We start from the raw sequence: 19,226 nt of genomic DNA, 5'->3' as shown, positions 1-19,226 counted from the left end.
CTATGTAAGCAAAAAAATTAATAATAATTTGGGATGCTGATAGGAATTGCATTGAATCTGTAGATTGCTTTGGGTAGTACTGACATCTTACTAATAATAAGTCTTCCAATCCATGAACATGGGATGTCTTTCCATTAATTTGTGTCTTCTGTAATTTCTTCAGTAATATTTTATAGTTTTCAGTGTAAACATGTTTTACATTTTATTTATTTATTTATTTAAATTTTTAACATATACGTTTAGTTTTGTGTTTTTTTTCTTTTTTTTTTATCCTCACCTGAGGACATTTTTCTATTTTTTGTTCAGGTAGAGTGGAAGGGAGAGAGGGGAACAGAGAGAGAGAGAGAAACATGGATGTGAAAGGAACACATCGAGTGGCTGCCACCCGCACGACCCAACCAGGGCCGGGGACAAACTGCAACCGAGGTACGCGCCCCTAGTGGGAACCGAACCCTGGTCTCTCCAGACCGCCGGCTGACTCTCTAACCACTGAGCCAAACCGGCCAGGGCATGTTTTACATTGTAAACCCAAAAATCTCAAGCAGTCACTCACAATAAAATAATTTAAGTTCTATTACTCGAATGTTATAATCACTGAGCTATCGTTGTTTACTTTGAATCTACTGTTTAAATGCAGGAATTATTCTTCAAGAGTTAGAGACAGAAAGTGCTCTAGAAGCTTGAACTACAACCAGTTCACTCCTGATATAAATGAGCTCCACATATATACAGAGCTGATTCTAAAATGGAGAATTCTCCTAATCAAGTTCTACGTGGAATACTTTTTTGTTTACTAAAGGATCATTAACATGTACTCATCTGAAGCATTACGTACATGTGGTTAAAACTCAACAATAACTCCAGCAATGGTTCAGAATTTAGACCAACATCAAGGTTTTTCTGGGAGGAGTATTTTATCACTAATTTTGTTTGGTAATCTTGGTGATAATAACAAGTAGACTGAATATTATTACCGTTATCTTTCAATTTTCAGAAAATGCATGGCTTAATTTCCTGTGCATGGGGAGGCCTTCTCCTCTACCCACTTTAGTTGTCCCCTGGCACTGGGCCTCAAAGAGTTTGGGTTTGGAAGCTCACAGGCTACTGGTAACCAGTGTACCTTTAAGGACTCACTGGGTTGTCTTGAATCCTTCAGCATCAGTCATCTGCTCTTTGGCTTCTGGAGTTCCCACCACTCTCCACTCTTCTCCTGGCTTCTGCTTACTACCCGACCTGACCATCTTTCAGCTTCTAACCCTACTGTGAACCCCGCTGACTGAATCTATAGTCTTGCTTCTGGTCAACGAGAGGATCCAGTAACAGAGCACTTTGTGCCAAGCCCCCTCACAGGCTGTTATGGTTCATTCCGGTGGCACCTGTCTCCAGTCCGGTGCGATCAATAAAGTCCAGAGGGGCAGGGCCACTAGCTCAAGTTTCCTTAGGTGTGTGGGGGAGAGAGGGGCGGGGTTCCTCTCCGAAACACTTCTCTTTCTCCTATTTTCGATCTTTCTTCTTTCCTTTCCCAGCTCCTGTAAATTCTTTGCTTTCTCTCTTTTCTCTCTTTCCCTTTCCCCTTTAGCTTCTCTGACATGTTCTATGTAGATACAGATATGAAGCTTCAGAAATTTATATTCACTGGCCGCTCCATAAACAGAATAAATTCTTTCCTTGATAGGATGGAGCCTCTTATGCTTAACTAAAAGCAGATGAGAGAGCCCTGGCTGGTTTGGCTCAGCTGTTAGATGTTGGCCCACAGACCAAAGAGTCCCAGGTTCAATTCCAGCCAAGGGCATGAACCTCAGTTGCAGTTTGTCCCTGGCCCCGGCTGGGGTTGTGCAGGTGGCAACCAAGCGGTGTCTCTCTCACATGGATGTTTCTCTCTCTCTCTTCTTCCCTTTCTCCCTCCCACTCTATCTGAAGATAAATGTAAAAACATCCTTGGGTGAGGATAAAAAAAAAAAAAAAAAGCAGATGAGAGAACTGGTTGCCTAAACTCCCCATCCTTCAAGCAATTCCAAGTTGGCTTTCGGTCTTTAGTTGCCCAATTATTATATCATGTTTTAAAATCTAATTCTGTAACCATTTATGAACAGATTTCCCCCTTCCCAAAAGTCACTATTTGTGAAACTTACTAAAGAGTCATTTTCCGGATACACAGTAAACTTTCAGGAGCTGAATTTGGGAGAAGTGTTGGAATTTACTACTCAAAGTCCCTCTGTGAGTTACCTATCCTATCACAACAGCATTTTAAAGGCTGTTGTCTTTTCGGTTTAGCTCCCCGTTCCCTACTCCGATTTCTCTCCAGGCTGTGGATGTCCTGCAGCAGACACGGGAGGCGGGAGTGACCACAGTCAACACAACAAAGGACAGCAGTGGGGAGACTGTAGCCCCCTCCCACAGCAGGTTGATAGCACTGCCCTGATCAGTGTACACTCCAGCTCTCTCACTGTTTTTCTCTGAAAAAGACCATCACCTTGAACGAAAAAGCGTATAAGAATTTATTTTAAAAGCATCACCCCACCTACCCAAGATTAATTTCAAGGTTCAGTTATCTCCCCCCACGTGCACGAGAAGTTTTGCCTGGCTGCTGTTCTAACTGGGACGCGCCGCTCTTCTATTCCCAGCTGCGGGCAGACAGGAAACCGCTATCATGCCTGCAGGAAAGCAGCCAAACGCTTCACTGATGCTTTGTGCAACCTAGCCCCGGCCCACGCTGTCAGAAAGGTCACAGATGCTTATCATTAAAACAGGGTTAAACCTTTAGGAGTTTCCAACCTAGTGAGAAAGAGACACCGTAATGCACTGTCATTGTCCCAAATGGCACTGCCAATCCTTCCCGTGGGTCCCAAGCAGTAAGGACAGGAGAGACTCAGCCAGCCAGGAGTCTTGGCCCTCTGAGTCCTTGCAGTCCTTCCTTCCTGTCACTCGGGAGATGGTTCTAAGGACTGCAGGGCTCTCCCCAACCCGGACAGCTGCCTGGAAACATCTTTCTCCGATCTCAGAGCCTCTACCCACTCTGCAACGTGAGTATCTGCCTTAGCCTAGCTTTCCCTTTTCCACGTTCTGGTGCCTCCGTCCCTGCAATGCCTCCCTCGGCCCTCCTCCCTTCCCCCTTTCCTCCTTCCTCCTTTCCCATGGCACTTCTTGCAAGCCCTTAGGATAGTAGGTTCACTTTTTCCCTCTAGAAATTGGGTTCTGTGCACAGAGCCCCAACCTTCAGTGGCCTGCAGAGGTTAAACCCAACTACCTGCAGGGGCCAAGCAGGACAGAAGGTTTCCTCGCACTCTGTTTGCATATTAAGTACAGGGAACATTCTTTACTTTTACAAAGAACTATGCTCTGTCTTGTTCCTCCTGGAAACACATGGCCCTCAGTCAATCTTTCACTTTCACAGTTTCGACAGAGATGGGGATATGTTAGGATAGGACTCATTTTCCTCCTAATTCTCTTCTAATAAAAAATAACAATAACAGTGCAAGGGAGGAGCTAAAATGACAACAGACAATGTCAGCAAGTGTTTGGGAACTTTCCAAGCAAATAGGGAACGATGTACAATTCCAAGGTGGCTGCTCTCCAGCCGGTGTTTGCCAAGTAGACCATGGGCCCGGTGTGGCTAGATCTTCTGACACTTTGGGAGACAGATATCCAGATCTTTTTGTGAAAATTCACGTTTTTTAAATGGTGACAGCTGATTCAAAAGAATTGAAAATGCTGCCAAGATTCAAGTAGATGAGGATAGCCGGGGTACAGTCCCTGGCACTGGAAATTCTAACAGGCTCTCTCTTATTGTACTTGCTTAATTTACAGCCAACAGTTCTATAATTATGCCCTTTACAGAGATCAGCAATCTGTGCTTGCAGTATTCTCCACATTTCTAGTCTAGTTCCACAGTACCACTAATAGTGCCTTAAGGTCAAATTCCTCTCCTTCTCTTTCTCCACTACAAAAGGAGCCAAGACAGCAAACTTACAGAACCAAAGTTCAGAGTTAAATTAGTTTAGAGATTAAATTGTAGTAGCTTTTACAGTTCCCTTGAGTGGCTAGAGATTTTAGCAAGAATCTTACTGCAAATCCTTGGAGGAGAACAGATTAAATCTGATTAGCATGCACCCACATACATGAAAACATCGCCACGGGGAAAACTGAAATCACAGCGAGTCCCTCCTCCTAACACTACCACAGGCCTTCCTTACGCTTGAGAGTTTTCCCCACTTCTGAACCCCCACCATTTGGCGCCCTCCCCCCGTCAGCTTTTGCCCTGCACTTTCGTCATAATTACATGTACGCTGCCTTCCCTGTAGGAGCAGGGACTGTATCTCTCCATTGCAACACCGCCGGCACAGTGCGCCTAGCCTATAGTTGGCAAAACAAGAGTTGTATGAATTATCATCATCCAAATGATAGCTGCCACTTCCAGAGCACCTACTATGTGCTGAGTAGTTCACCTACATTATCCTGGTAGGATAATGCTTTCCCAGATCTACCACCTCTAGCACGCCGTATTTTATTCCTCTGAATAGGCTTTACTGCTAATATATTCTTATTTGATCATGTCCCCCCACTAGAATGAAAGCGCCAAGGAAATGATCATTTTGTCCACGTCATGCTTGGCACATGTCATGCTTGGCATTAATTCAGAAAGCAAATTAATGAATGTGAACTTCCCACCTTGGGTGGCAGAGTTGACTTGCACACAGAAGATCACAATAAGTATGTTTTCAATTTTACATTTAGATTTCAGAATAATTGTTGGTTATTTCACAGTTCATAATGAGCTCTGGGAATGGGGAGTGGAATAAAAATGTAAAGTTTGGTCACATCCCCCAAGCACTGACTAACACGGGAGCGAGAATTTTTGCTGCAACAATTAAGCCACTTCCTCTGACTTAAGGTCTCCCATACGTCTGGCTCTTGCCACATCCTCCGATATGACAGGGTTCACGATGGCTAGGCGGGCCGGGCAGCCAGATCCCAGACTCACAGGGCCAGAGCGGGCAGTGCAGGGTCGCCCGCAGTGGGTGCGCAGGAGGGTCTGCACGGATTCTGCCGCTCGGGGCCCCGGGGGGGCCGCGGGATTCTCCGCATTGGGCCGGGTTCCTACTGCGTTGCGCTTTCTTTCAACCCCAGAGCGCAAACACACTGCGGGGGCAAATCCTGCACAGCCCTGCGCCTGCACAGGGCGACGCCACGTAAGGGGACACACACGGAGGCCCACAGGCTCCTAGGATGGTCACAGACGTGGCAGGGCTCTGCACCGCCAGAGCAATCCCGTCCTGGCCCCGCCCCTCGCTCCCGCCAGCGCTGGCTGCGGCCCCGCCCACCCCGCTCGTCAGGCCCCGCCTACCGCGCCCGTCAGGCCCCGCCCGCCCCGCCCCTCCAGGCCCCACCGATTCCGCAGTGGCCCCGCCCCTCGCTCCAGCCAGCGCTAGCTGTGGCCCCGCCTACCGCGCCCGTCAGGCTCCGCCCGCCCCGCCCCTCCAGGCCCCACCGATTCCGCAGTGGCCCCGCCCCTCGCTCCTGCCAGCGCTAGCTGCGGCCCCGCCCACCCCGCTCGTCAGGCCCCGCCTACCGCGCCCGTCAGGCCCCGCCCGCCCCGCCCCTCCAGGCCCCCACCGATTCCGCAGTGGCCCCGCCCCTCGCTCCTGCCAGCGCTGGCTACGGCCCCGCCCTCCCCGCTCGCCAGGCCCCGCCCGCCCCGCCCGTCAGGCCCCGCCCGCTCCGCCTCTCCAGGCCCCACCGATTCCGCAGTGGCTCCGCCCCTCGCTCCCGCCAGCGCTGGCTGCGGCCCCGCCCTCCCCGCTCGCCAGGCCCCGCCCACCCCGCCCGTCAGGCCCCGCCCGCTCCGCCCCTCCAGGCCCCACCGATTCCGCAGTGGCACCTCCTTCTTCCGAACCCGCCGGCTGGTGCGTGTCGCCGCTGCGCCTTCTCGTGCTCCCGCGTCACTGCTGCCGCCATGCCCGGAGGTCTCCTTCTCGGGGACGAGGCTCCCAATTTCGAAGCCAATACTACCGTCGGCCGCATCCGCTTCCACGACTATCTGGGAGACTCGTAAGTGGCCACCCCGTCGCCCTGCCCTGGCCTCGGGTCACGCCCGGACCCAAAGGTGTCTTCCCTCTTTCTTCTGCCTTGGTCTTCCCGCCGCTCAGGCCCTGCCCGCCTGCTCCCCGCACCGGTTCCTGCACGTGGCGCGCGTGGGCCACTTGATCCCTCGCTTCCCGGCGCCCGGCGTGACCCCGGGGCGGGGGGGGAGGGAAGAAATCGGGTTTCCGCAGGTCCCGGGGACCGGAGGTGGGTGCGCAGCAGGCTGTGTTGTCCGTTTAACTCGGTTTGGTAAAGTGTGCAAGTAGCACGGCCCAGCCGGGGCCCGGTGGGGACAGAGGCCGGCGGCCTCGCCGGTCACCTCCCGGGACTCGTGCCCAGGTCGTGCCCCCCTCCCTCCCTCCCTCCGTTCGGGAGCTTGCTCCCTGGCGAAGGTGGGTGCCTGAGGCCAGAGTCCGAGGACACTGCAGCTGGGCGAAGGTTTCTGCTTGCTGCCTGGTATTTGCAGGCTTCTCGCACAAAATGGAAAATTTAAAACCACCGAAGTGGCCGGGAGACTGTTTGGCCCAGAGCCTCCTTTAGTGGCCAGGATACGCGTTGATAACAGCTTTGGGAGGAACCAGGAACTCTGTGTGTAGGCGCGTCCTTCATTCCAGAACTTGCAACACTTCGAGGGAAGGGCTTTCAAGGGTGGTTCAGTGGCAGTGAGCTGTTCCTGCCAGGACACGTGTCCCTCCGCTGTCCGAGACCCTTTGTTTCCCTGTGGTGTGCCCCTCACTGCCCCTCCCCCTCTGCCTTGCTTCCAGCAGCGCATGGCCTTGCGAGAGAGGTACACATTGGTGACCTGTTAATCTGGCCTGGCAGTCATACTGTGATGACTGCGAGTCAATTGCTGTCACCCTGGTTTTACAGCTTCTGAATCTGCAAAGTTTAAGTTGCTTGGTTTCCATCAGAAACATCCCACAGGTGTCTAGTTACATTATGTATGGTTCAACGGCCAGACTCCCCTGTGGTCTTGTGAGGCCTATCAATTCCTCCGCGGCGCGAAGCCTTTTATATATGATGCCAGGGTATCTCTATGTAGAGGCGGAAAGGAATTTATGAGATTAGTCGACAACTGGACAGGGCTGTGCAGAGAATCTGGGAGAGATGCTGTACCTTAGGCCGACCCAACCCCCTAGAACCCACTTCCAGCCACTCATTAAGGGAAAAGCGAACCCTTGTGAAAGAGAGGACTCGGCTGAAAAAGAATGAGAAATTAAAACATTCAGATCTTAAAGGACGAAAAAGGCTTCAGAAATACAGACCAAGGCCCTGGCAGATTTGGCTCAGTGGTCAGAGCATCACCCGAGGACCAGAGTCGCAGGTTCGATCCCGGCCAAGGGCACATACCTAGGTTGTGGTTCCTCCCCAGTCCCGGTTGGGGTCGTGCGGGGAGGTAACCAGTCTATGTGCCCCTCTCACATGGATGGATTGAAAAAAAAAAAAAAAGGGAAAAGAAATACAGACCAAGGCCCATCTCATACTCAGAATCTAGGTATTCATTTTTCTCCAAAACCTCATGGAATTTTTCAGAGTTATGTTCCCTCCCATGTCCACTTACAGCCCTCACCCCCATAAAACATAAGAATTTTACCAGAACTCTTAGACTATATGGATTAAAGATAAATATTAACATAAGCATGATTACTACAGCAATGATTGTAAATGGTGTCACTATTTAAGCTAACTCTACTTTCTTAGGTTCTTTTTGTTGTTGTTGTCGTAGTTTATTGGCCTCTGGAACTCTCTTGATTTGATTGAAAGTGGTACCATCTCAGGGAGCCACCAGCGGGAAGATGAGAAAAATGCTCACATCTGTAACTGGCTATACAAGCCCTGGCCGGTGTGGTTCAGTTGGTTGAACTTCATCCTGTGCACTGAAAAAATCGCTACTTCGATTTCTGGTCAGGGCACATGCCCGGGTTGTGAGTTCGATCCCCAGCAGCTAGACAACGGATCGATGTTTCCCTCTGACATCTCTCCCTCTCTCCCTCTCTCTCTGTCCCCCCTAAAATCAATGAAAAAATATATATATATTTAAAGCTATACAAGTATGCCCCACCCCCAAAAGGCGTTTGAACCCTTTATGTCATTATAGTACATGAATTTTTGCCTAATGTAATATTTTCTAAACTATTCTGTATGCAATCTCAATTCAGACTCAATTTTTGATTCAGGGTTTTTTTGGAGAGGGTTGGAAATAACTTTATTATTATTATTATTTATTTTTTTTGGTACATGCCCCTAGCGGGAACTGAACCCAGGACTCTGGTCCGCAGGCCGATGCTCCAACTGCTGAGCCAAACCAACCAGGGCAGAAATAACTTTACATTTCACCTGCCCCATGCCTGACAACTGAGGGGTCTGGGGCTGCATTTGGTGAGTTTATTTTTATATTTTATTTTTAAAAATTTTTTTCTTTATTGATTTTTAGAGAGAGAGAAAGTGAGGAGGAGAGAGAGAGAGAAACATCAATGAGAGAGAAGATAGATTGGCCTCCTCCTGCATGCCCCCCACTGGGGATCAGGCCCATAACCTGGGCATGTGCCCTGACCCGGAATCGAACTGGTGACCTCTTGGTGCAGGGTTGACGCTCAACCACTGAGCCACACCGGCCAGACCAGTTTATTGAGCTTTAATCACTTAATCCTTATGTACTGTGGTATAAGCAGTTTCTTCACAGTGCATTTCACCAAACAAACACGTGTTTTCCGGGGTTTTCTGGAGATTAATGAGTAGGGACTGTTCCATTAAAGGAGGAAACCTATTGTCTTTTGAAAATGAGGAAGGAAGGAAATGGGATCGTGTAATTGACTTACTCTCAGAGCAGCAGCAGGGGCTGGGGAAGGCAGCCGCAGTAAGGCACGCTCAGAGTTCACCCCACTCCCAGACGAGGGGTAAACTGGAGCTTGGCTTCTCCGGAAGGAGAGGGTGTGAAATGATTCAGAGAAATGGTCTCTTAACTGGAAATGGAAGGAAAAACACCCAACTTTCCCAATTCATCACCCCCCCCCCCTTTTTTTTTTTATCCTCACCCGAGGACATTTTTCCATTTTTTGTTCAGATAGAGTGGGAGGAAGAGAGAGAGAAACATCGACGTGGAAGGGACACGTCAAGCGGCTGCCTCCCGCATGACCCAACCAGGGCCAGGGACAAACTGCAACCGAGGTACGCGCCCTTAGCGGGAACCGAACCCGGGTCTCTGGACCGCAGGCCGACGCTCTAACCGCTGAGCCAAACCGGCCAGGGCATCATCACCCCTTTAACAAGAAGAAATGTCCAGTTGCATTTCTTCTCAGAAGTCTCGTCTGATCCCTAAACAGACCCCTTTCATAGACTCTAGGGCCTAGATTTTACCTAGAGCTAGATTATTTATCTCAAAAGATACATGTCCCTGCTCTTGCCCTTTATGAAAAAGTAAATATGCCACACGACTCTGCAGTCTCAAAAATATCACCTCTCGCCCTGGCCGGTTTGGCTCAGCGGTTAGAGCGTCGGCCTGCGGTCCTGAGAGACCCAGGTTTGGTTCCCGCTAAGGGCACGTACTTAGGTTGCAGTTTGTCCCCGGCCCTGGTCGGTTGTGCGGGTGGCAGCCACTCGATGTGTCCCTTTCACATCGATGTTTCTCTCTCTCTCTCTCTCTCTGTTCCTCTCTCTCCCTCCCACTCTACCTGAACAAAAAATGGAAAAATGTCCTCAGGTGAGGGAAAAAAAAAATATATCACCTCTCTTCCCAGTCTTTCTGGGGGGGCCTGCATCCTTTCTGTAGGAAGGTCTTTTCCTTCCCCAAAGCCTGGAGTTGAGTGACAGATGCAAGTGGGAAGGGGGTACCCTGGTCTCAGCTTTGTTCTTTGTGCTTCAGGAAACTGGGCAAACTGGGAGAGGTCAGCTTGGCATCTAAGCTGGAGCTGGTCGCGCAGGTTAGGGTCCTGCTTTGGTGTGGTAAGCCCCCGGGAGTGTGGAGAACGGAATGTTAAGTGTCCCTTTTCAGTCAAGAGAGTAGATGCCATTCCGTCGCCAAGGAGAAGGAAATGTTAATTCCAAAGGTTCTTGGTGGCTCAGCTGGAATCGTGCTTAAAATCTCTACAAGTTCAACTTCAGGCACTGATGATTTAGGGAATAGTATTTACCTACAAATCTGTAGTTCTGGAGATCTGCTTTGGAGGTGATCAGTTTTCTACCTACTTGGCCTGAAGCAAGACGGAAGGGAAACCACAAAGGAAGAGGGGTACACCTCTGAGTGAAAGTGCCCTTTTGTCACGTCGCGGATATAGGGGGTCCTGTTGGGCAGTTAGACCGGTAAAGCAGTCTTATCAAAGATTTTATATCCATTCATTTCAAAGACGCCAAGCATCCACTTTAATATACATGGAGGGTACAAGCCTGTTCATTTCAGATTACATAATCTGTTCATTATTGCAGTCGGGCATTTGTTTGGATTTGGGGACCATGGGAACACCCAGTATTAGAGCTCAATGGAGAGGGTAAGAAGAAAAAAAAGTTATTTCAATAAGCTACTTGGTTTGAATAGCACAGGTTTTATTAGCTGAGGAGTCAGGCTGGGTCTGTAGTGATTAAAAGAGGCAGCACCCTTAAATTAGTCTTTTAAAATATTTGTCATCTTGAGCGCCGTATCTTTGATTAAACGGGGCTTTAAACACTGGCTCTTCCGGAGGTAAGAAGATGAAGCAGCATTCCCCAACAGAAAAGTTTAAAAGTAATTATCTTTATAAGTGTCCATTTAAAAAAAAAGGACATCATTTTTTATCTCGGATCTGTGACTTCTCTTTGTACATGCTGTTGGCGATACCCGGTCGTTCAGCTGTGACCTTTTCCATCATTGCAGATGGGGCATTCTCTTCTCCCACCCTCGGGACTTTACTCCCGTGTGCACCACAGAGCTGGGCAGGGCTGCGAAGCTGGCGCCAGAATTTGCCAAGAGGAACGTTAAGCTGATTGCCCTTTCGATAGACAGTGTCGAAGACCATCTTGCCTGGAGCAAGGTAACGTATCCTCGGGCCTGTGCTTTGAGGTTAGAAATCACGCTCTGCATCGGAGAGTAGCTCATCTTTTAGAGAGGAAGGTGTAGGTAAACCTCGGGTTCGTACTTCGCTGGTCATTTGAAGCTCTGCCTTGGATTGATCGCACAGTGCCCTTTGCCTCGCCCGATCCGAGGGCCAGTTCTCGGCCCTCACCCTCCTTGGCCCTGCAGCAGCCCCCTGCCCAGTGCATCGCTGTCTGTACCAAACGTTCCCCTCTCCTGGCTCTCTGGACACCACACCTCTAGCAGGGCCTTCTCAGGCCAGGAGGGGTTTCGTTATCTCCCAACTCTTCACTCATGCTGACGTTGCCCTGGGCTTGCTTCTGGGACCTCTAGTCCTCTGTCTGCACTCTCTCCCTGGGGGAGCTTGTCCCCTCACATGGATATGCCGATTCCCAGCTTTTCGTCTCCAGGCCAGACTCTCCTGGCTTCCCGACTGGTACAGCCACCTACTCCGCGGCTCCCCATACCCATCATCTCAAACCAGCACGGCTAAAACAGGTTCTGTGCCTAATCGGAGCTTATCGCGGCTCACGGGAACTGCGTTTTGTAGTTGCTGAGCCCCAAATCCAGGAATCGTCTGGTTTTCACATCGCGTGTCTGATTCACCAGCGTCTGCTGTGCCTTCGAAATAGATCGCGAATCCCATTTGGAAGTCTCTTTCTCCGGGTGTCTCTGTGACCTGCTGTCATCTCGTTCAGGTCTCAACTCAGATGACACCTCTAAGGCTGGCCTTGGCTTCCTTACCTAAAAGTACAGCTCCCTGGTCTTAGCACTTGTCACCATCCACCGAGCTCAGCACTCAGTCTCCTAGGCAGTCGGTCTAGAGTTATTGAATGAATTAACTGAAGGAATTATCTACTTTCTTTTTAAAAAAAAATATTTTTCTTTATTGATTTTAAAGAGAGGGAGGGAGGGAGAGAGAGAACATCCATTAGCCGCCTCCTGCATGCCCCCACTGGGGATCGGGCCCACAACCTGGGCATGTGCCCCGACCGGGAATCGAACTGGCCACCTCTTGGTGCCACACCAGTGAGCCACACCGGCCAGGCAGGAATTGTCTACTTTCAACGTGAGGATTTCCTCGGACATTAATGTGTGGTCTAAACGTGACCCGAGAACGTTTGAGTGACTGCTGCAGTGTGCGCCTGCCCAGTGACGGGACCTTGGGAGGGATGCTCGCCGTGTGCTAGGCCCTGTGTGAAGCTTTGCACGTGCAACTGACGAAGAGGTGTACTGGCTTGAGAGGTGGCCCCCGGGCCGCCACCCTTGGCCGTTTCATGCCAGTGAGTCCTGAGTGTCTGAGCGTTGAAGAACCATGGAGGAGAGGAGAGGAGTTTTGCTCAAGGCTGCCCTGCTAGAAAATGATGGCATCGCGACTTGAACCTCAAACCAGTGCTCTTTTGGATCCCAGAAGACAGAGAGAGAAGTTAGTCTGATTTAGGATAGAATAAAGTCAAAGCACGTGGTTTGGTTTTCATGGGAGTAACGTGACACCTATCACGCAAGTGGCCGGGTAGAGAATTTCTGCACAGCAACAGTTAAAACTGCAGATGGCGGGAGGAAGAGTTCGTGCCCATTCCTACTCAGTACCTTTTCAGGTATAGGAGCCACCCAGGTTCATTTGATAACTGCTGAGCCTTAGGATTTTCAAAATTGTGATTGCATTAAATAGGAGCTGGGTCCCAACTATCAGAAGCAGTGCCCAGCCTTTGGCAATAGCTAGTTACAGGAGAAATGTCTCTGCCTCTGGAACCAAGTCAATGATTAGTTTAGTTGTGGTGACTTGATTAGGCAGCCAGTGGCGGCAAAAGGGAAGTGAAGATGATAAAATTAAGGAACATGTTAAAATCTCTTGTTGCCCATTTCGATGTGCATCAATGCCACTTTCATTTTTTGGCATCTGTGTTGAGAAGTCACAAAGATTGTATCTGCCATTTGTGGAAATCACCTAACCAGGTTTGCAGGAGGAACTGTCTTACCCACTGTATTCCACATGCACCTACCGTAATACTTGGCCCTCTCAGTACTATTTCATCGAATAATGAAGCTAGGCCCCCCCACCCCCCAAGAAAACGTCCAGGGATAGGAAACCTGGAAACAGGAGCTGTACTAGGGAGGAGAGGGGGAGAGAGGAGGCAAGTACTTTATGGTCCTTTAGTTCAGATTTGTTTCAGCTCCGTTTCCTGTGTGGATTTCACCCCAGTGTAAATTTCCCTCTGCCTTTTCACGCAGAGTTTTACCTTTGACTTGTCCCTGAGGTATATATTCAACTCTCCATTCTGTTTGCTTTAAGTTTTATGATTTCTTTCGTAATATCTGTCTTCTAGTAGTTTAATGTCTGAGTCAGGGTGCTTTTGAGGTAGGGATCAATCTGTAGACTTACATTTGAATTTGGCATCGTTTTAGATGTGATGGACTCAAGGAACCGTTATTGCTGGTACCTTGGGTTGGGATCTGACACTATACTACTCAGCTTTGAGAGGTTGTTGCTGCTGTCTCATCTCAGCAGTAAAAGAAAGCTGCATTTTAAGAGACTTGGGCATGAAAAGGGTCTATGCTTAGCCCCGGCCGAGTGGCTCCGTTGGTTGGAGCATCGTCCAGTGCACCAAAAGGTTGTGGGTTCAATACCCAGTCAGGGCACATACCTAGGTGGTGGGTTCGATCCCCACTCAGGGTGCAGGAGGCAACCAATCCATGTTTCTCTCTCTTCCTCTCTCAAGTCAATCAACATATCCTTGGGTGATGATTAAAAAAGAAAAGGGTCCATGCTTATAACCGAAGTACGGCTGGTTCCCTGCTGCTGTCCCTGTCCGCGAGTAACTGGCATGGACAGTGTTCATTCGTTCGTGTACTTACGAAAGTTGCTAAGAGAAACTACTGTGACTATGGTGCTCCTTCCTGTCTTGCAGTAGGATGGCTGTTAACGGATTGAATTCGGAGGATGCGCCTGATTCCGATTTCTCTTTCCCTGTCACCTGCATTTTAGGATATCAACGCTTACAACTGCGAGGAGCCCACAGAGAAGTTACCTTTCCCCATCATCGACGACAGGCATCGGGACCTCGCCGTCCTGTTGGGCATGCTGGACCCAGCAGAGAAGGACGAGAAGGGCATGCCCGTGACGGCCCGTGTGGTGAGTTGTCCAAGTCCGTTCTGTGGTCCTCTGACTGGCCCGGCTGCGTGTCCAGTGAACGCTCGGACCAGCGAGAGGAAACAGAAGATTATCCATTAGTATCTATCTATTTCCTCTCGGAAACCACCGGATCGGCGGCGAGCTCACTGACGATCCGAGTGCTCATGCTAAATTTGTCAACTGGCTAACTCATAGCTTCAGAAATCTACACAGAATAAGTAGGATAAGAAGTCACCTCGAACTGAGTCATCTTTCCTGTAGCTCTCCTGACGGCCCTCTCTTTAAAGGGACGGGTCCCATCCTTCTTCAGAAAGCAGCTCTGGTTTTGAATTTGTGTTCGTTCTGGCCCGACCCACCAGAGAGCAAACAGCCCCTCGTGGGCAAAAAGCACCACTATGTGAGGCTCGGTATCCACTCCCAAGAGTATCCTTTTTCTTCTTTATTGTTGAAAGTGTTAGGATGTCCCCACCTATTTCCCCCCTTGCCCCCTCCATCTGGTTCTCACCCCACCCCAGGCCTCCACCACCCTAATGTCTGTTCTATATGCATATAAATTCTTTTGTTAATCTCCTCCCGGCCCCCTCCCCCTTCCCTGAGATTCATCGGTCTGCTCCATGTTTCCATGCCTCCGGTTCTATTTTATTCATGAGATTATTTTGTTCATTAGATTCCACATAAAAGTGAGATCATGTGGTACTTGTCTTTCTTTGACTGACTTATTTCGCCTAGCATAATAATCTCCAGGTCCCTCCATGTCATCTCAAAGGGTAATCGATTCTTTTTTACAGCTGCATAGTATTCCATTGTGTAACATTGTACCTTCCAGGGTCCTTTTCCTGGCTTCAGTTTGCATATCAGTTTTTCTTACTGGGACAGCCGGAACCAAATATAATTCCCTTCTAAGTGTAGAAAAATAACATGAACACTATGATGTACACCCGAAACTAACATAACACTGTATGTCACTGTAATTGAAAAGTTTTGTTTGTTTTTTAATTTTTTTAAAGAAAACTAACATGGAGAAGAAAAGCATCTAGAATCCAGCCACCGCCACCCAGATTAAGTTGGGGGTGTCATTCTAGGTGTGGGGATTTTGGGTCGTTTTGTTTTTATACCCTGACCATGTTTAATCGCACGGGCATTCCGAGAGGCCTTGGTATCACAGCCGCTCAAGGACCCGTCCTCTCTGTGCCTGTGTGCTTTGCAGGTGTTTATTTTCGGCCCTGACAAGAAACTGAAGCTGTCCATCCTCTACCCAGCAACCACCGGCAGGAACTTCGATGAGATTCTCAGAGTAGTGATCTCTCTCCAGCTGACGGCAGAAAAGAGGGTTGCCACCCCGGTGGACTGGAAGGTAAAGAGGCCCAAAGGGCCGAGTCGAAGGCCGGCGGGGCTGGTGTCCAGGGGCCCCCTCGGGCTCTCTTACCTGGGGCTGTCTTTCGAGTGTGCAGGTCCACGGGGAGGGTTAGTCCTCATGGCTGAGAGGCCATGTTCAAGGTCTTTAACACTGTCATATAAATCACAAACTCCCTATATTGCTTTCTAGCTTTTTGCTTATTTGGACAAATTGATTGGTCAGGATGATTCTCTTTCCTAACAAAAGGATTTTTTTAAAGCCTTTAATCCTTTCCAGATGGCAAAATATCACCATAAAAATTATAATGGCCACTGAAGTCCTGGCTATAAAACTTTTTTTTTTTTTTTTTTAATTTTTTTTTTTTTATCCTCACCCGAGGATATTTTTCCATTTTTTGTACAGATAGAGTGGGAGGGAGAGAGAGGAAGGAGAGAGAGAGAGAAACATCGACGTGAAGGGACACATCGAGTGGCTGCCACCCGCATGACCAATCAGGGCCGGGGACAAACTGCAACCGAAGTACGTGCCCTTAGCGGGAACCGAACCCGGGTCTCTCCGGACCGCAGGCCGACGCTCTAACCGCTGAGCCAAACTGGCCAGGGCTATAAAACTTTTTTATGTCTTACTGTCCTAAAGTAGTTCCTTCTCTTCCGCATCGTCAAACCCACGGAGCATCCTCTGACGCCTGTTCTTAAGCTTTTCCTCTGTGGGATTCTGCGCTGTAAGACATGGATCATATCACAGGAGTGACTTAGTGTCGCTGCGTTTCTAAAATATGCTTACCTGATTACTAGGTTGTTGTGTGTTTTTTCTGGTAAGTAAGTCAATTAGAATGCAGTATCCATTCACTGAACACACATTTACTGAGCCCAGATGTAGCCGTGAGCAATGATGTTCCAGACCCCTGGACTCACATTCCAGGGGGCCGAGACCGAGAAAGCAGTTCAGTGTGTGAGGGCACAGTGCCGCGGTCATGGGGGCAGGGCAGAGTGGAGCCAGAGGCGGGGAGCTTGGCATTCCGCAGGGCTGCCAGGGGAGGCCCGCTGCAGGCCGCTTCACCGGGGGCGAGCTGGGCCTGTTCCAGGAACCGGGGGAGCCCGGGGGTCTTGAGTTCATTCCTGCCTTCAGCCTTGCCCACTGAACGTCACCATTCTCAACGTCTTTCAACAGGTTGGAGATAGCGTGATGGTCCTTCCAACCATCCCTGAAGAGGAAGCCAAGAAACTTTTCCCTAAAGGAGTCTTCACCAAAGAGCTCCCATCTGGCAAGAAGTACCTGCGCTACACGCCCCAGCCGTAGTTCTCCCCGAGGAGCTGGTGCAGGAGATGCTTGCCTGGCACCGCGAGCCCGGGGGTGCCCGCGGCGCCGCCATAGAAACATCCCGCTGTGCTCACAGCCACGGTCTCTAGGTTGCTATACTACTGGCTTATTAAATGAAAATGGCACTAAAACTCCGTGGGATTCTTTGCTTCGTGCCTTCACCAGCATTGTGTTCTGCCCAGGTGTCCCAGCGCCCTCCCAGCCCTCTGACACGGTCTGTGTCTGAGACAGATCGTGTTGGATCTCTGCAGGGCTTGTGCTCAGCAGGGCAGGATCCTGGATGGTCAAACGCTGCTTTCTCCATCTGGGAATGACCGTCGTGTTCGTTGTTGTCGCTGCTGCTCGGCTGTTCTAATCAAACCCTCTCCTCCGTTACACATTTTGGGGAGCAGCAGAGGTGGAGGTGCGATTTCCTCTGTCCATCTCGAAGTATATTACCTTAGAAGCTAGAGTAACTGCATAGTCCTCAACACTCAGTGTTCTGATCACAGCTAAGGGGAAAAGCTTTTCAATTCTGTACTTTTCCAGGAGGCAACTGACGTGGGAGGAGCAGGGAGAGAGATCTTTAAATATTTTGCTACGAAAACGTTTTGGTAACTTTCTATCAAGAGGGAGGCTCCAGAAAGGGCTCCGCTCCCTGTGCTGGTGCAGCAGAGGTCTGAACAGAGCGACAGTGCCACCTGCCTGTCACCGCGGGCATTTCCGCGGCAGCCTTTCCGCCCCAAGGGCTCACCTTGGGGAGGGAGCAGAGGAGGGCTGCAAATGTTTGTGCATAGAAATACTGCCCGGGGTGGGGCAGCACTGTCTGGATTTTGCTCTTTGGGGATCTAGCGAATAAATCCTTTGTTAAAACTGGATCCGAGAATTCTGTTGCCACGTTTTGAAATACTCGTTTGGACTTGCGTCCTGAGGGCAGAGGTATCCACGCTGGGATTGGCATTGACACCTCCCTCTGGAGAGATGCGGTGTCTGCTCGTGAGCAGGGAGGCGCAGCCGACCTCATGTTCGTGGTGCCTGCTTGGGTCCTCTAGTCCCTTGAGTGTGTGACCCCTGTTGTAACAAGCTCTCCATTTAGTGCCGTAATGGGATTGCTGAGCTTAACACTGGATCTTGAGGATAATGGTACATATGTGCTTTTCTGGAAGGAGTAATAATTACTCCGAACTCGTGGTCCCTCGGACTTACGCTGTGCTAAGAAGTCCTGGTTTGGAAAGAAGTGTCGCACACCAGGTGCAGTCTCTTACATGTAGCCTCTATATTTTTGTTGAGTAAAATAATGTAAAACAGGGTCCCTGGTGCCAGGTATCAGAAAAGTCTAGGCCTGTAGTTCCCTTGAAAAGGTGGGTGACGCCCTGGCCAGTTTGGTTCAGTGGTTAGAGCGTTGGCCTGTGGACTAGAGAGTCCCGGGTTCGGTTCCTGCTAAGGGCACGTACCTCAGTTGCAGTTTGTCCCCAGGGATGTTTCTCTCTCTTCCCCCCTCTCTCCCTCCCGCTCTGTCTGAAGATAAATGCAAAAATGTCCTCGGGTGAGGATTAAAAAAATAGAAAAGGTGGGTGACAGTAAGGAGGTTTGGAATGAACGTAAAAATTCCAAGTTTGCGCCCTAGCCAGTTTGGCTCAGCGGTTAGAGCGTCGGCCTGCGGTCCAGAGAGACCCGGGTTCGGTTCCTGCTAAGGGCACGTACCTCGGTTGCAGTTTGTCCCCGGCCCTGGTTGGTCGTGCGGGTGGCAGCCACTCGAGGTGTCCCTTCACGTCGATGTTTCTCACTCTCTCTCCCTCCCATTCTATCTGTACAAAAAAATGGAAAAATATCCTCGGGTGAGGATAAAAAAACAAACAAACAAAAATTCCAAGTTTGCACCATATCTTCAGGAATGCTGGTCCAAGAGACACCTACAAGGGCTGGCCTGTGCTCATCTCTAAGTCACAAGACATTTTGCCTTCAAAGAACTGCTGTCTGGTCCTCTGGAAGCATCTCTGCTGACTAACCCCAGCTCCTCCGGCTCCGGTTGCCTTCCTATTGGGTTCTCTGCTCTCTACGCCTTTGTTGGCTGTTTGCCACGGTTAATGCTTGTCTCTCATGGAGAGTCTGGCTTCGACCTCCTTTTATAGTGGAAGTTCAAAGAATAAATCTCCAACACTAATGATTCAAACCGGAGTCTTGACTGACTGATGGAACTTTTGCCATTGAGTTTGCAAAATCATCACCTTTTCCCCCGAGAAACTCCTCGCCTCCTTACCACTCACTCAGGCCCCCGCCTTATGTTTTGCTTGCTTACCTCTACTGCACCC

At 49.8% G+C, this 19,226-nt stretch overlaps 1 protein-coding gene across 1 annotated transcript; it reads left to right on the top strand.

Moving 5' to 3' along the window:
• The first annotated feature begins 5,877 nt into the window (after positions 1 to 5,877).
• PRDX6 (peroxiredoxin 6) lies at positions 5,878 to 17,790 on the top strand. Its single transcript, XM_036272736.1, has 5 exons — positions 5,878 to 6,048; positions 10,928 to 11,084; positions 14,112 to 14,258; positions 15,466 to 15,612; positions 16,786 to 17,790. The coding sequence occupies exons 1-5, from the start codon at positions 5,954 to 5,956 to the stop codon at positions 16,912 to 16,914; spliced, it is 675 nt and encodes a 224-aa protein (XP_036128629.1). The 5' UTR covers positions 5,878 to 5,953; the 3' UTR covers positions 16,915 to 17,790.
• The last annotated feature ends 1,436 nt before the right edge of the window (positions 17,791 to 19,226 follow it).

This window comes from Molossus molossus, unplaced genomic scaffold (genome assembly GCF_014108415.1).
Source record: "Molossus molossus isolate mMolMol1 unplaced genomic scaffold, mMolMol1.p scaffold_m16_p_20, whole genome shotgun sequence".
Lineage (NCBI taxonomy): Eukaryota > Metazoa > Chordata > Mammalia > Chiroptera > Molossidae > Molossus > Molossus molossus.
The sequence above is the reverse complement of the archived record's forward strand: the minus strand, read 5'-3'. Positions and strand labels throughout refer to the sequence as shown.

Bases quoted from the DNA above. Each gene is read 5' to 3' on its own strand.
- PRDX6 (XM_036272736.1), top strand. From the start codon at position 5,954: ATGCCCGGAGGTCTCCTTCTCGGGGACGAGGCTCCCAATTTCGAAGCC. The intron at 14,259-15,465 runs GTGAGTTGTCCA...TGTGCTTTGCAG, and splicing joins TGCCCGTGACGGCCCGTGTG to GTGTTTATTTTCGGCCCTGA. The intron at 15,613-16,785 runs GTAAAGAGGCCC...GTCTTTCAACAG, and splicing joins CCACCCCGGTGGACTGGAAG to GTTGGAGATAGCGTGATGGT.